Source organism: Centroberyx affinis, unplaced genomic scaffold (genome assembly GCF_046629955.1).
Source record: "Centroberyx affinis isolate AG114_WGS23_722 - 3 ecotype Tasmania unplaced genomic scaffold, CSIRO-AGI_Caff_v1 ptg007910l_1, whole genome shotgun sequence".
In the NCBI taxonomy this organism is placed as follows: domain Eukaryota; kingdom Metazoa; phylum Chordata; class Actinopteri; order Beryciformes; family Berycidae; genus Centroberyx; species Centroberyx affinis.
Window position 1 is genome coordinate 115860 of NW_027283969.1, and position 17443 is coordinate 133302.

Sequence of the window (17443 nt, forward strand, 5' to 3'; positions counted from 1 at the left end):
ATAAGTTGTGCATGTTGCAAGTTAGCATGCACACCGGACAGAGCTATCTAGACACAGACATGATTTTGGTGCCAATCCTCTCATCAGATATTGGGTAAAGTGACCAATGGGCCAAACCCCCAAAAAGTGTACAATGATTGAGATAATTTTGCTTTGGTCCTTTTGCTTTTGGTGACCAATATTGGCGGTAGACCATTTGTGAATTCCTACAGATTGAAATATCAACTTTTATATCGCCATCTCCTAACCAGACCATCAAAGCCACCTCTCCACTGGGGGATCCCAGGGTGACGTACAACCTGGAAGACGGCATGGTCCCGGAGACCAACATGCCAGTCCGCTTCTACTTGACCCCTAACCGAGAGGACGGCTCGGCCTCCATCCTGGTGGCCGAGCCCCTGGACTACGAGACCACCAGGAACTTCATGTTGCGCGTTCGAGCCCAGAATGTTGCCGCTGTCCCGCTGGCGGCCTTCACCACCGTCTACATCAATGTCACAGGTGGGCCAGGTTTTTTGTTCCTTTTTTTTTTATTTTTTTTTTAAGTCTGGCGATTTATCAATGCAAAACATTCTCAGTTGAATGAGGTAAAGGGGAATTTGTCATTAAGTACCTTGCTAGCCCTTTACATCAGTGATTCTCAACCTTTTTCATATCAAGAGCCCCTAATTTAGTACACATTAGGGCCACGGACCCCTATTTGATAGGATTTTGTCTCTCGGACCCAAATCTGAGAATAGTTTTATTGTAAGATCTGATTTTGTCCAGAATTCCATGACTATCTGTATTGTAGGTAGAGAGATAACCGTGAAACTATGACCAAAATATTCTACATACAATCTCTAATTGTGCTAACTTCTTGTAAATGATGGTGGTCCCCAGACCCTACGTTGAGAACCACTGCTTTACATTATGGTTCATTAATTAATGCTTAATTAACTAGCAATCAAGCATTAATTGACAACATATTAACATGTTAATTATATATTAAGTATGCTTCAGTCATGGTCAACTATTATGCGGATTAATGTTATTAATCAGCTAATGTACTTAATTATTCATTAGCATTTTAGTTATTCATGTTGCATCAAGTATTGACACAATAACCACCGATATGTTCCCTTCTTTGTCAGTATTTTACATATTGACTTGTGCCAACATATTATAATATTCATTAGCATTATACTTATTTGTGGCTGCTACAGAGTTAATGAATAACTAAAATGATAAACAATAATTTAAACTTGTAGTTACAACTGCAATTATTAATTCATTATAAAGTCCTTACACATTAATCAGCATATTATTTGACCATGACTGAAGCATACTTAACTAACTAACCTGTTAACACGTTAGTTAATGCTTAATCACTAGGGTTAATTAACCATTAATTAGTGAACTGTAATGTAACGTGTTGCCAGTGCTTCTGTGAAAACCTAGAAGCTCCTGTGTATGTCACATGTAACTCTTGTTACTGTGTATAGCTACCATCAGATAAAAAACCTTGTACTGTGAAAATTAAAAGGAAAAGGTTCTGTGGGCCATGGTGTAATGAAACCATCATGCACACTGTCAGACATAAAAAAAAAAGTCAAATTGGACGAGGATTCATTTGGCGGCACAGCTATGCATTGCTTTCATGTCATTATTAATGGTAGAATGGAAGGGATGTTACTTGATTAATTCCCAAGGGGGATTTGTTTTTTCAGGCGGTACATAATTAACACACACAAAAAAATTAAGAAAACTTAACACACAGTACAAAAAGTGCAGCGCCAGGCAGCGTGCTCACTTCTTTCTCTCCTCGAATTGCTAAAAATGTGAATGGCTGCAGGAACCAATGAAAGTCTAGAATTACACACATTGCACAGACGGCAAAATATGGTACACACAAAAGCCAAGCGCAGAACAAAAACACACACAAACAAATTCTTTATTTTAAGCATTATGGCCTCATTTGGCTTTAATTCCCTTAATGTTGCTCTGATTTTCCATGTGACTGTCATTGATTTGTTTATGCTCATCCTCAATATCCAACATGAACACTGTCGCTTTATTGAATTTTGTACTTTCTAAATTGCTTTTGCAATACAACAGGCATGCCAATGACAGGGATACGGAGAGATAGAGAGAGAGAGCATTCTGGGGCAGTTAGACAGACTTTTAACGGGTTGATGGCGTGATAGTTGTCTTTAAGTCCAGTTGCGTTCTAATTTTCCACGGGGTTCATTTGAAGCTCGGATTCCAAAGCTACACAGATCCAAATTATTTTGCAGATCTCACCAGCTGTTGGGAGTGTGATGAGCCCGAGAGTGCAACATATATCCCCGACCTCACCCTCCCTCGGCTTAGCCAACGAAAAATGTCCAACTAGTTCCAACTAATGACTTCGACTCTTCGTTTTCTCTCATCCGACGCTAAGAATATCAGTTTTCACCTCTCTGTCCGTCATTACCTCCATGGTGCTTCTGAACATCGTGACTTTAGTCCGGTTTCACTCTGTTTCAGTTAATGCTCAGCCGCTGTTAACCAGGCTTAAGTCTCCATCATCACTGCTTAATACTCTGGTGTCTGCTAGCCCCTGACCTTGCTCCTCAAAATAACTCTGCCTACCCAACATGCCCCAGACTCCCCTGCATTTAATCCCCCCCTCCAACATGTACACACCGCATGCACACACATGCACACACACACACCCCATTCCATCAAGTTGGTCTTAATCCAGCGAGAAATAATTAATTTGCACAGACCCCTCTCCCGTCTCTTGCCTCTCTCTCTCGCTCTCTCTCTCTCTCGCTCTCTCCCTCTCCCCAACTTCCCCCTCTCCTCACACCGCCCCTCCTCTCCCTTATCTGTCTTAATAAGAAAGCTCTTTGACTCCTCCGGAGGGAGGGATGGGAGGGGAGGGAGGTCGGTAATGGATTTAAGGCCCCATCTTTAATTCATAGATTAAGACATTTGCTCTGAGGAAAGGGGAGGAAACAAAAAAAAAAAATGACACATGGAGCAGCATTAGATTTAATGTGTTGTTCTATTCAAGCCATTTATGTAATGCTTTTGGCCTTAAATCAACTATCCTAAATTAGCCTCCTCCGATTCGGGCAAACTTTCAAGTTCTCACTCTTTCTGCCGTTTTCTAGCGCTCCCTCTCTCCCTTTCAGTATCTCTCTACACTACAGTATGTATCTCTCTTGCCCTGTTCTCATGTTTCAACGTAGCTGATGTAAGAGAAGATACATGTAGTGTAGTGTCTCTTGCCCTGTTCTCGTGTTTCAACGTAGCTGATGTAAGAGAAGATACATGTAGTGTGCAATATCATTTGCCATTAAGGACCGGTTGCATCCTATGGGGCAAAAAGCTAAACAAGTTTAAGGTTCATGAATACCAGAATAAAGTCAAACTCACCAGACCTAAACATCAATGAACCTTTATGGGAAATGGGTTTCCTCCTGCTTCATCCCTCAAAGAACTTTCCTTCAAAGAGCTTTCCTTCTTGAAGTATCAGTATGACAGCAGCACAAGGAGGACCGAAGCTGTTCTCAAGGCAAAAGGCTGGCCCTGCTCCTTATTAGATTCTTGATATTGATATATTGTTTGTAATATGTTGTTAAGTGTTTCTCCACCCCCTGTAGATTCAGCTAGAAAGTTGATTGGAAAGGAAATGGAATTGAGGCATAGCTGTTTGTCTAATTATTAGATGAAGCAACACTGTTTTGGCGCTTAACCCACTGCACATCACCTGAGCCTAACCCGTGCAAGTTTATTCACTTTTGACCTGCAAAAATGTTAAATAAACAGCTGATCTGGATGCTGTTGAAAAAAATAAACCCAAATGAAAGCTGAAATTTGAGATTTCTCCGCTTTGTCTCCCCCTCTGGCAGCGAAAAGTATTTGAAATGATGTTTGTACTACAGCCAAACAACTATGGAAGTATAGAGACACTGCGGAGTGTGTCATATGAAAGCCACGCCCACCGTGGGGGAAAACAATATCGCTAACAAACCGGCAAAAGCGGCGATCGGGAGGAAATCTTAACAGATACGGGACAGCCTGACAAGGTTTTTCCTGTTTTCGAGGGGACAAGTCTGTCAAAGAATTATTTCAGCACACTGCCTCCAATAGAGAAGAGAAGGTACACTGAAAAAATGAACTTAACTGGCCTCCATCAATGTCCTTTTTCATTTCTCCAATAAATGGATGGATGGATAAATGATCCCACACAGTGACCTGAAGTGAAATACTTTGACATTTCCCTCTACTTTAATTTAATCACCAAGTAAGATAATAAATTGACCTTGAATAATTTCACTTAATATTTAAAAATCTGAAATACCGCTATGCTTTTCAGACTTTAAGTTTGACGCTGAAGTGACATTGGTTGTTATGGTGGATTGTTACTAAGTTAACTATCTTATGTTAGCTAACAAGTCAGTGAGATTTCTCATTACTTTTACACCCTGGACTGGCAGTCAATACAGAGCAAACTATCCTGAGACCCACACATGAACACAATCTGTTTTATAGAGAGGAACTGGCTCAGTAATGTTAGCTTAGCAGCAGCCTAATGTTAGGACAGCATGCAGCTTTTAAACACATTTTAACATACAAGTTATCTTACAAGAATATAACTAGATAATTACTGGTAACTTACTGACCAGTGACAAAATACTGGCCACATTATAAGTGTATTTACTCTCGGGGTCCCAAAGTTTCCCCCTCTTCTACCATGAGTCACTGTCAGCACCTCTCTCCTTACAGCCCGGATCCACATTTTTCTTCTTCACGGCTCCTTGTTTTGCTCGGGAGCATAAAAAACTGTAATTTGTGGTTTTTAAATTTGTTGGCTGTGAATCCCACCACACAACAGCTTTTAGGCATGTTTAATTTGGGCAGTAATGACAATGATGTACATTCAGTCACACAAAGTGAATGGAGAGCGGTGCAGTGATTTTCCCCACGATGGGCGTGGCCTATTTTATATTTTATGCACTGTCTCTATTATATTATCAAAGAAGGTGTAGCAGCCACTGTCGCTCATGTGTTATCAGCTCACCAGTAATCAATTCCTTCCCTAGCAGAAATGGCATTCCGGTAATCTGACTTTCAATGATAGTAACTTTTGTAATGAAATTAGGCAACAGCATCTCTTATAATGTAAATATCGCGACTTGACAGTAACAGCAGTCTACAGTGTGCGCCACTAGCTTATCAGTCAGGGTCAAACATTATTTTCAATGTAAACTCTTCGGTTAGGCTAGTATGCTAACTAGCTAGCGGCACTCAGCCACTCAGTGCAGCTAACCCGTGTTGGCTAACGTTAGCTGGAGAGTTAGTAGACTTTCGTTTCCATATGGACAGCATCTCCAACCACGGTAATACTGCCAGTTTGTATTGTGTAACCTGACTCCACCGTCTGGATGGACAAAATAACTAATTATTACTGGAAAAAGTCCCAGATTCCAGCTTTAATGCTCGCACAAACTGAGAAAAAGAATAAAGACTGAAAGAAATCCGAGGGATGGGCTTTTTTTGCCATTTCAAAGAGATCCTTTGAATCCATTCATGAATGCATCTTGTGATTGAGAGGTTTATTTATTTGTTAATTTATTTATTTTCAGTCAGCAAACAGTTGGCCAGCCATACAGACATCAATGGTTTGAGAGACACAGAGCTTTCAGAAGACTCATTGGTTTCTCTGTCATTTCCCTCTGCTAGCCAGTGTTGGGCTTGTTACTCATAAAAGTGATACATTACTAGTTATTATTATTATGAAAGTAATGTTATTACTTGACTTACTTTGTGGGAGCAGAAAAGCCAGTTCCCCCTCCTTCAAATGATGAGGGAACTAGATGGTATTGATGTCCAATATCCTTGTCATCCTCGATAAAGTTAAAGTAGTCCAAATCTTCCAGTCGGCACAAGTAAACATTTCTGACATATTGCATCTAAGCTATCTTAGTGTGAGAGAATGACAACTAATTATGACAAAAATGAATCAGGGGGAGCGGGTGGATTTTTTGTTAAAAGTGTTTAAAAGAAACCCATCTCTCTCTCTCTCTCTCTCTCTCTCTCTCTCTCTCTCCCTCTCTCTCTCTCTCTCCCTCCCTCCTCCAGATGTAAACGACAACGTCCCATTCTTCACGTCCTCCATCTACGAGGCCTCGGTCACTGAGGGGGCGGAATCGGGAACGCTGGTCTTCCAGGTGTCAGCCAACGACCTGGACTTGGGCCTCAATGGCAAGGTGAAAACACACACACACACACACACACACACTCACACACACACACACACACACACAGACAGGCTTTGTGGTGCGAGCGAAAGGCTTTAGAGAGAGAGAGAGAGAACTAGAAAGATAGATGGATTGATAGATGGGTAGATACACATACATGAATACATACGTACATACACACATACATACATACATACACATACATAGATGCATACATATGTATACATACATGCATACATACACACACACACACACGTAAATACATACAAACGTATGCACATACATACAGTACATACACACGCATACATACACACGCATACATACAGTACATGCATACATTCACACATACACATACATTCTCACACACAGACATACACACATACACACACATACTGTATACATACATGCATACATACACACATACATACATACACACACATACTGTATACATACATGCATACATACACACATACATACATACACACACATACATACACACATTCATATATGCATACATACATTCCCACACACACACACACACACACACACATACTGTGCATACATAATAATAATACTTAATGTGCATATATTATGTGTCTGTATTTTCCTCATACAGTTCCCCTATTATGATATATAATTATTAATATATATATATTGTTATATCAGTGTTTTATTTAATGTGGTAGTTTAATTACAGTTTCCAGGCTCGGCAATGTCCACATTTCCTCACCTGTACTCTTTGCGTTTTTGTTGAGAATTCATTTGAATAGGAAGGACATTCATAGCCTAGTCTAAACACAGTTTTACTCATTCATTGAGATATTGAAATTAGCTTCATTATTCTTTTATCAATAGGCTCTGGCTGCTGAGTGCTACCAGAAACAACCTTAGAGCTACTGAAAACGACCTTGATATGAAATAAATTGACACCTCCGCTTCCCTTCCTTTAATAATATAAAAAATAATAATAAAAGATTGGATTTGAATGAGGCCGCTCTGAGTTTACCAGCTGGTACAAAGTCACGGCACTTTTTCCATCCTCATCTAGATGTGTTAAAGAAATCTAATCTCATTCAGACAGTGTTAGGCTGAACTCTCCTTTCAGCGTGCGTTGACATCCAGCCAACACACAAGTATTTGTACAATGGGACATTGTTTGATGGAGTTCAGCTTTTCATCTATAATTCCAAGGTATTTTCAACGACATCAGACACAAAAAAAAGTAGATTTTTGAAAGGGTCTCCAATTCCATTTCATTTAATTTTGCCTAAAGTATTGGGACACACTATGAATTATTAGCAGCATTTCAGTAAGATGCTAATTGTCCCTACAATTTACAGTGGAATGCTTTTGAACTGGAACTGTTCAACTGTCAAACCCCTCAGAGGTTTGACTAAAAGTGTCAGGGTCTCTTCCTAGGTTTTTCTAATTCCAGCATCTCTCTAATTTTGCTGTTGAACAATACAGAGAAATTAGGTAGGAGAAAAAAAGCAAAAAAAAAAAAAATGCTTAAAGGCTTTAAAAGTATAAGATCTTTTAGAAGGTGGTGTAAAGATTATTCAGAATGGCTGATATCATTGCTGCAAGACGGATCTTCTTGTTTTACATACATGTGCCAGACATGACCATCACACAGACCGGGGGCGGTCCAGCACCATGTAGTTCTTAGAGCATATCGGATCAATTATAATGGGGCTTTAAGGTAAATTTATACTTTCTGCGGCGTGTTCACAGCAAGACAGTTCTGTCATTGCGGTAGCTGCACAGTGTGCAGTAATGTAATATGTTTCCCTAACCAATAATGTAATAACTTTTTGCGCATAATGTAATAAATTATTACATTATGGGCTGGTTATTACATTATTAGATGGGTTTAAAAAAAAAATCATGAAAATGTAATAACTACAGCCGATAATGTAAAGATATATGTAATACTTATATCACTTTATTTAAGGTTATTTATTGGCTACTGTTGCCTCTTTCAAATAGCTGCTCAAAAACCTGACCACACACACACACACATACACACACACACACACACACACACACACACACACACACTAGGAATTATGACTATTTATTGTTTGTGGTACTTGATTGTTAGACTTATCTCCAGCCCTGCCTTCTACTCTTAACCATTTGAATACCAAATGAAGTGCGAGCACACGTGTGCAAACAGACAATTACTCTTATGTTGTATAATATGAAATCTATACCTCTTTGAAGGTGCTTTGTCCACGAATACAAAGACCACCATTTCTTTTCGTGAAAAATGTTATCTTTAATTAAACGTATTTAAATCACTTTTTCAAGCAAACTGTTTCAATCACACTATTATAGCTAATCAGCACTCTATATATACACTGAACAAAAATATAAACACAGCACTTTTGTTTTTGCTCACATTTTTCATGAGTTGAAATAAAAGATATAAGACTTGCACTATGCACACGAAAGGCATTCTAATTAACCCTCAGAGACCCGCGGGGGCGTCTGCGCCCTCGGCCGACATTGCTGTCTTTCAGAGGCTGTAGCAGGTTTTAAAGCTAGAGGGAAGATACTGGTATCATATGAAAGTAGACGACCTAAGGCAAGGGAAAAACTGGCATGGCCATTTTCAAAGGGCTCCCTTGACCTCTCACCTCAAGATATCTGAATGAAAATGAGTTCTATGGGTACCCACGAGTCTCCCCTTTACAGACATGCCCACTTTATGCTAATCCCATGCAGTTTTTGGCAAAAACCATGCAGTTTTTTGCATGCAGTATAAATGTGTTATTTTTGCCTATTCTAAAAATGGTGTATTTTAATGTGTCTGCATACTGGGGTCCCTAAACAGTCTTGGAATTGCATAAATTGGGTATGACTGGAAAGCTGAGACTCTTGTGGATCCAATGAGCCCGATAGTATTCATGTGTGATGATGTTAGTCCCCATAGTAGCCATTTCATTGTAGTGAGACCATTTTTTGAAACTTGACCTCACTATATAAAGTGACCTCTAGGATAATCACAGCCTCATGAAACTTTACAACCACAAACTAGATACGTAGGGCATTCAGAGGATGTATGGCTTTCCTAGGTATATTGACAACAAGCGGGGGTTTCTGAGCAATTTCCAGAACAGAAGTGCTTGCCATCCAATCGCTGAAAAATGCAATTCTTACAGAAATCTCCAAATGTCAAACGTTTTTGATACCAAATCACAGCATGAATTTTTCTGTGGTGTTCCTCAAAGTCTTGGTGGCTTAATGTGGTATTTTGGAGGGATTTTTGACCATTTTTATCAATTCTCAAGTGGTCAAAAATGGTTACATTTTGCACCAAATCTGTGTAACAAATGGTATCAACCCAACAATTGCTGCAGCAACTTATGAGACATAATTGAGCGAGGGAATGGCCATCATATACTTCCATCATAATGTTCTAAGCCCTTATACACTCTAAACTTTCAAAATTTGAGAGAGAGAGAGTATGTGTGTGTGTGTGTGTGTGTGTGTGTGTGTGTGTGTGTGTGTGTGTGTGTGTGTGTGTGTGTGTGTGTGTGTGTGTGTGTGTGTGTGTGTTTTCTCAGAGTTATGACTAAGATTCAGGGGTCAGGATTGGTCAGGTTTTTGAGCAGCTATTTGAAAGAAGCAACAGTAAAGGTAAGTGTTATGGAAGTCTGACACTTATAAATAAAACTTAAACATAGTGATATAAGTATATTATTACATTATCGGCTACAATTATTACATTTTTAATGATTTTTTTTTTTTACTTTTTAACCAAGCTAATAATGTAATAACCAGTCAATAATCTAATAACTTATACACAGAAAGTTATTACGTTATTGGTTCAGAAATGTTATTACATTATTGGTAAGTTATTACATTATTGGCTGCTACAGGGTGCAATGGTGCCAGCCTTGGTGGATTAGTCTTACAGCTGAAGTATACTATTTGCCATTGCTATGAGTGATGAAGGGGGATATTTGCTTGCACAGTTCTTCTTTCATGGGCTTTTTTGTGCCAGAATTTGGTCTGTATAAAGTTCTTAGAGAATAAGACAAAAACCATGTGCTCTTGCTCAAGCAACTGAGGTGCAAAAAACTGTGTGGATTACCCTCGCAACACAGTCTTAGTGAATCTGGACCTGAGAGTCAGAAGTTCTACAATATAATCTAGGTACAAACTTAGGTACTCAGTTCCGGCTGGGTGTGGCTCGTTAACTATCAGGGAGGAACAAAAAACTGCAGGACACCGGTCCTTGAGGTCTGGAATAGAGTACCAAGTACAATATAATGTAGTCATGATAATCAATCATCATTCGTCTTATCAAGTTTGCTATGACAATGACAGCCTCATACAATGCAGCCTCATGCAGCTTTAGTCTTTTACCTATTGCAAGCTTTTTTCTTTTTAAAATGGAGCACTGGATTCCATTTTCAAAAGATTACACAGACTCTTCGATTGCAGATAAAACCTACCTTTTTTCAGTAATTGTCCATAAATACACTTTCATACGTATTCATACTTATATGTAAGTCCAAAGTCTGTCACGACTGTCACCTTTTTGCCAAGTTTAAATATTTAGATCATGCTGTTGTATGCATGTTGACAGTAATAAAGCAGTTAATCAATGTTGTTTACACCTCATTGTGTTGCTTGGTGCCTTTACACAGGTGTTGCACAAGATAATGCTCTATGATTGACGCTCCGTCAGCATTGGATTCCTCAGTTTTATTTCTTCCTCGCTGGCTGATCATAATGGAGAAAACCAAGATTTCAGTTTCTGATCTTCTGTAAGATTCCATCTATATTTGTCTCCCCCAGATCTCCTACTCCCTGCTGGTGGATCGCAGTGGGGACCACCAGTATTTCCGTATCGACCCGGAGGCGGGATCCATCTACACTGAGACCGTGTTTGACCGCGAGACCAAAGGCTCCTACCTGCTGGAGGTCCAGTCTGTGGACGGCTGGGAGTCGGCCCGGCCCGGCAAGCATGGACAGCCCAACTCCGGTAAGGAAGGCTGAGTATTTGTGATTTTGTATCTTTCTCAAAGTGGTAATCCTTGAGATCCGTGTTTGCTTTTTTCATTTTGTCTCCATCTTTGGTGCTGAGTTCTCATTGCTGTGGTGTTTGTGCACTGCACTTCCCACAGATCACCTGTCAATCAAACAGTGTGGGTTTTCTGTTGATGCAGTTTGAGTTTCTCTTTTCTTTGTCTGTTCAGCCATGGTGGCTATCGCTGCTCATGCCAACTACCCAGTTCTTCTTCTTCTGTTTATTGCAAACAAACCAGAAACATAAAGCCCATCACTTCCCGGATTTCTTTTTTCAATCAATATATCGCTAATATCAATACGTCGCTTGAGTCAAGAAAATATGAAACAAGTTGATTTATACTGGAAATATGAGAAATTATAAAGAATTGTTTTCACTTTGTCATTAAGTTAAGGGTTAGTTAATGCTTAATAAGCATTAACTAACCCTTAATTAACAGTTAACTAATGTGTCTGGTAATCATTTACTAATGGTGTTCATGTTAACTAAGGCATTAATTTATTCATTATTTAATAGTCATCTTTATAAACTATTAAATCATGTATAAAGTAATACCTTAGTTACCATGAACACCATTAGTAAATTACACATTAGTTAACTGTTAATTAAGGGCTAGTTAATTCTTATTAAGCATTAACTAACCCTTATTAAGCATTAACTAACCCTTACTAAGCATTAACTAACCCTTAACTTAGTGACCCTTATTGTAAAGTGTTACCAAAATACTAGACTAAATGACGCATTAAGATATGTGTTTTCGCAGTGCAAGTAAAAGTAGTCATACTTTTCCATTATAGTAAATTAGTATTTGTGAGACAATCACATAGGCACAGTCGCTCATTGGGGCCACTTAGGTTAATATAATTTACAGTAGTATGGGGTTGATTGATTTTGAACAAGAATTAATTAGCCCAGTCAATAAATCATCAGGCTCCATGCAAACGTAGTCAAACATGGATTGATGAAGTTGCAGTAATAGTTATGATTCAGTGGATAAATATTACAGTGCTGGTGATTAGGATAGAATTGCGTTTTAATTTATATAGAGATGGTCATTATACTGACAGACGGGGAGAGGAGAAGGAAAAAAGAGGAGAGAGCTTTAGACAGCTGGTCTCTAGACATCATTTAAAACTCTGGGTCTTCACTGAAGGCCGCAATAATCTTTTTTTTTTCCTCCTCCTTTCTCTTCTTTCTTAGTCACATCTGCTCATCTCTCCCCACTGAAGGACTCAAGGCCATCTCTCTCTCTCTCCAGCTCTCCATCTCTCTCTCTCTCTCTCTCTCTCTCTCTCTCTCTCTCTCTCTCTCTCTCTCTCTCTCTCTCGCTGCCAGATGAAATGCATACATGCCCCAAAAGTAGAATGGAGAGAGGGGGGGAAAAGATGAGCAGATGTTGAGGCAGACGGGTGGATGGAGGGAGGCGTTGGAGAAGGAGCGAGAGGATATATTTTTCATAGTTATTATCATGGATTATTAACAGATCCTCTCTCTAGGTTCGGCTCATTTTGACATTTGTGGCGGCGTAAACAGAGCTAAAATATTAAGCACACCAGAGACTGTGGTGGAGATGATCTGTGGGAGTTTTTTTTTTTATTTTTATTTTTTTTTCTGGGATATGAACCTTGAATGAGGCAGCGTGGGGAAGGATTGGAAGACTTCTGGGTGTCAGAGATGTGAAATATCAGGGAGTTAACACAGATGCAAACATCCACATCCACACACACACACACACACATATGCATTCATGTACACACACGTGGGATTAGACTGGTGCACCAATAAATTCAGATGATATTTGCCTTTTATTAAAAAGCGGATATCGGCCAGTAAATGTGGTCGTGCTCTGATATGATGGAGGTTCCTCTCTGAACACAGCAAGTCAATTTGTTTTTATTAGCAGTCTGATTGTGTTTGCTGGAATCCTTCTTCTTCTTCTTTCTTTCTTTCTTTCTTCATTTCCTCTGCTAGGGGTGACTGATAAAATGGGTTAAAATCTTAACACTTTGGCCTAAAGAGTCTGTGACCAAAAGGGCTGAAAATCAACATGATTTTTGAAACTGTCGTACCTTCATTGGCAAAAAGACAAATATTTTTTATGAAAATGAAATCTTGAAAATGGAGGTAGATCATAATTTCCAGCTGCAAATAGTCTGATAAATTGACAGTGTGACATGTTCAAGATAGTTTGATCGATCTTTATCAAAATAACGACAAATGATGCCTGTCCTCTCAAGACGATGTCTGTAAAGCCATGTTTAAATTGACTAATGGAGGGCACTAATACAGTTATAATACGCTTTCTGAGGCTTTCAACATATGTGGGACTATCACCTATGCCCTGTCACTTGTCCCTTTGTTTCATTTGGAAGTTGGCATAGTGGTTAACCACAGGTCTTAAGGGTATTATGAGTTCAAGTCCCCAACCTACTGCCACTAAGTTATGAATAGCCGAGTAACAAAAACACAGGTAATACTGTCAGGATGATGTGTAAGATAATACATTTTGAAGTTTCATTAAATTACTTAACGAAATCACATAGGGCAGAAAACTCTCTCAGCTCTCTATGGGCTGAAACTGTAAAGCTTGTTTCACTTCTGGCCACCCCCCAATCACTGATGTCAAACACCTGGTATCATCTGTCAAAGGCAAAACACCTGATGTGACATCACTGATTGGGGCGTGGCCAGAAGTGCAACATGCTTTACAGTTTCGGCCCATAGATAGCGGCTAGTGCAGCAGCGATTTTCTGCCCTATGTGATTTAATATTGATTTATTCTTTAATGGAGTGAACTATAAAGTTCTATAAAGTATATAAAGTTCTATAAAATTCAGGCTTTTCTTTTGCGAAGTCATAAACTGCTAAGAGCAATGGGCATATTTTCCTATGCAAAGTTTACCCATTATGAATAACTTCAACAATGCGCGATAAACAATATGGTTGCAATTAAATGATAAAAGACACAAAATTAGCCATAACTAACGGACGACACTTCTCTGTGTATCTGTCTGTCTACCGTCCGTAACGTTTTTTCTATCTGTCTGTCTTTTCAAAGTGTGCTTGGAACCCTCAATTGTCGCTTTCGGCTATATTTATTAGAATTTTTTTTATATCTGATGTCTGACCAGAGAAATCATTCCAGTGTGGTGTGGGAGGATTTTACTAAACAGTCTCTAAAAAACCTGCAATGAAACCTGCCTCACTCTGTCTTAAGGAGCTGCTGACCCTAAAATGACTTCATTGGTGTGGGTTTCAATGGAGAGTTTTAGGGGCCCATGATGGTATAAAGACTGTTTCAGAGGCTTTTCCACTCCAAACATGTCATGAAAACGGTTTTATATCGGCACAAAATATTGGCTATCAACAGCTTCAGTCTAAAAATCTTGGTATCTTGGCCTTCAATAACCCATATTGGTCTAACCTATGGTATACGAACACACACACACACACACACACAGTATGCACCTGCAAGTGCACACACATAACAGATTTACCCGCACACGCAAAAGATTTGAAGCCGCTTGAGCAAATTGAAGAGGGACTGAGGAGACCGCATCTTCATATCTGCTGTATTCACCTGAGCTGTAGAACACCCACATGCTTACTCCACATGCACACACATGCACCTGCCCGCACGCACGCACGCACACACACACACACACACACAGAGATGTTACAAAATGGTGCACCAGTCTAGGAAAAACAGATAGCCACCAGAATGTTGAAGAGCGCTTGCAAACATGACCTTGATACAAACACTGTGTTTACAGGGGGAAAACAGAGCTCTCCTGCTGCGTACAAGCTAGTGTGTGTGTGTGTGTGTGTCTGTGTGTGTGTGTGTCTGTGTGTGTGTGTGTGTGTGTGTGTGTGTGTGTGTGTGTGTGATTTTTACACATACATGTCTCTGGAAGTGTGAAATCGTGGATGAGAGTGAGGCGATAGCAGGCGTTGGCAGGAAGGGAGGATGAGGTGACGGCGGCTATATCTGTTTATCTCTTCCTCTTTCCCTTTCTCTCTTTCTCTTTCTCTCTCTCTCTCTCTCTCTCTCTCTCCTCCTCCTCCTCCTCCCGCACTCTCCCTCTCCTTGACGGATTCTGAACACGCGCAAAAAAAAAAGCCTCGGCGCCTGTGACTTGTTTTGTTATAGCTCCGAGGGCTGCATTAGCTTGCTATCTGTGCCGTGAACTATGCGCTATCTCCCGTGCCCCGGCTTAAATAATTTATCTCGTCTTCAAGAGTGTATTGCAAATTATGTTCCTTTTGATACTGATATCAAAGGGGGGAGCGTACTATGTCGGGTTTGCCCCACTGAGCCTCGCACTGCTGCCCCCGGGGTGCTTTTTACTCCACTTCAGCCCCGCGGTTGGCTGCTGAAGGCAAAAAAAAAAACAACCACCAAAAAAAAAAACCCCAAAACAGCTGGAATGAAGGATGAAACATATAGATGTAAAAAGGAAATGAAGGAAGTGATAGACAGCGGTGGGTTGAAGGAGAGGAATTGAAAGTTGCTTTTTTGCTTCATCTGTGTGTGCATATAGGCATAGCTGTGTGTGTGTGTGTGTGTGTGTGTGTGTGTGTGTGTGTGTGTGTGTGCGTGCATTGGCGTGACATCCAAAGACTTTTTTTTTTTTGCGATCCAAAGGGAGATAGACAGATGTTCATGTTCAGGTTGACAGAATAAGAACAACCTCATGTTTCTAATCTCCTACCCTCTCTCTCCCTCTCTCTCTCTCTCTCTCTCCCTCTCTCTCTCTCTCTCTCTCTCTCTCTGTCTGCCAGACACGGCGTACGTCCGCGTGTTCATCAGCGACGTGAACGACAACAAGCCGGCGTTCGCCCAGGCGGCGTACGAGGTCGACGCCGACGAGGACGCCGACGTGGGCTTCGCCATCCTCACCGTCAGCGCCAACGACGGGGACGAAGGTGGGTGGCCTGATGGGAAAAGTGTGTGTGTGTGTGTGTGTGTGTGTGTGTGTCTACTACATTTCAAGAAAAAAACACTCGCTTTGTCTGACCCCCCCCCCCGTTAAAAAGGTTGCCATTACAAAACACGCTGCATTGTGTGAGCCAGCCACTGTAGAAGAACCCATTTAAAATAACCTTTTAGATGTAAGGCGAGGGAGGGAAAGAGGCTCTCAAGCAAGTGAAATGTGTACTTTTTTTTTTTTACTTTTGATGCGTGAAGTGATGTTCCAGTTTAACTTCTTCATCTTTTCTGGGCTCGAAAATGTTTTATCTGCTTTGGTCGAGCGTTTTTTTGGGGGTTTTTTTTCACCGTTTAGAATGCACAACCTAATAAGCCGACATCAACTGTTACCTGTCCCGGGGATCTACTGTCATCTCCTGTCAGCATTTATTCCAGCTTATAATTGTGATAATTATAAACAGGTAAAACTAGAAGTAAGAGCCTGGCCTTAGAATGAAATAAGGCTGCCTGGATCTGATTTTCCTTGTTTGTTTATTGATGCACCGTAGTTTAAGAAAGTTAAAGAAAATGTTGTCCAGAGTAGTCAAGTTGATGATTGATTATTTATGAGCTGCAAGAGGTATTGCACTGAACATACTAATGTTTGAGTCTTTTTCTACTCACTTTAAAGGTCCAATATGGTGTAAAGCAGGACTCCCCTTGCCTCTGTGATCATAAAGGAGTTGGATGGTCTATCTAAACATGGTGAAAGTATCAAAACGCACGGTCGCCAACTAAATCCACACAATCCATATTAGAAAAGCGAGCCTCTAAACGAGCCGTTTGGACTTTGTGGCATCACAAAGGTTCGCTCATTATCATTTTTGTAAGAAATAATAAACTAACAAAGTGTTTTTTTCAAAGCGGTTGTCATTGTTTATTCGGTGATAAACAATGACAACCGCTCAACCGTGGGCGGAATTAGCTGATAAAATAACTAGGTCAAAAATCATAAGCAATGTATTTTTTATGAAATAAAAGAATATCAGAAACAATAGTGGAGCATTTGAGGCACCACTACCGGCTGCATTTTAGCACTTTATTTTATCGACTAACTCCGCCTACGTCAAGCCCGAGCGCCTCCGGTGTTAAAAACAGACTGATATATCTCCTGGGACATTTGGTAACGCATTAGCAAAATGCCACCTGTGCGGTGCGGTGCAGCCTGCAATTACAAAAAGTGAACCAGCAGCATAT

At 40.2% G+C, this 17443-nt stretch overlaps 1 protein-coding gene across 1 annotated transcript in view; it reads left to right on the forward strand.

Moving 5' to 3' along the window:
- LOC139639905 (neural-cadherin-like) overlaps window positions 1-17443 on the forward strand; it is a 143110-nt gene that overhangs the window by 94092 nt on the left and 31575 nt on the right. Inside the window, exons 13-16 of the mRNA XM_071514058.1 lie at window positions 252-501; window positions 6115-6242; window positions 11046-11232; window positions 16060-16203. Coding sequence (XP_071370159.1) covers window positions 252-501; window positions 6115-6242; window positions 11046-11232; window positions 16060-16203 — 709 coding nt within the window. The remainder of the gene's footprint in view (window positions 1-251; window positions 502-6114; window positions 6243-11045; window positions 11233-16059; window positions 16204-17443) is intronic.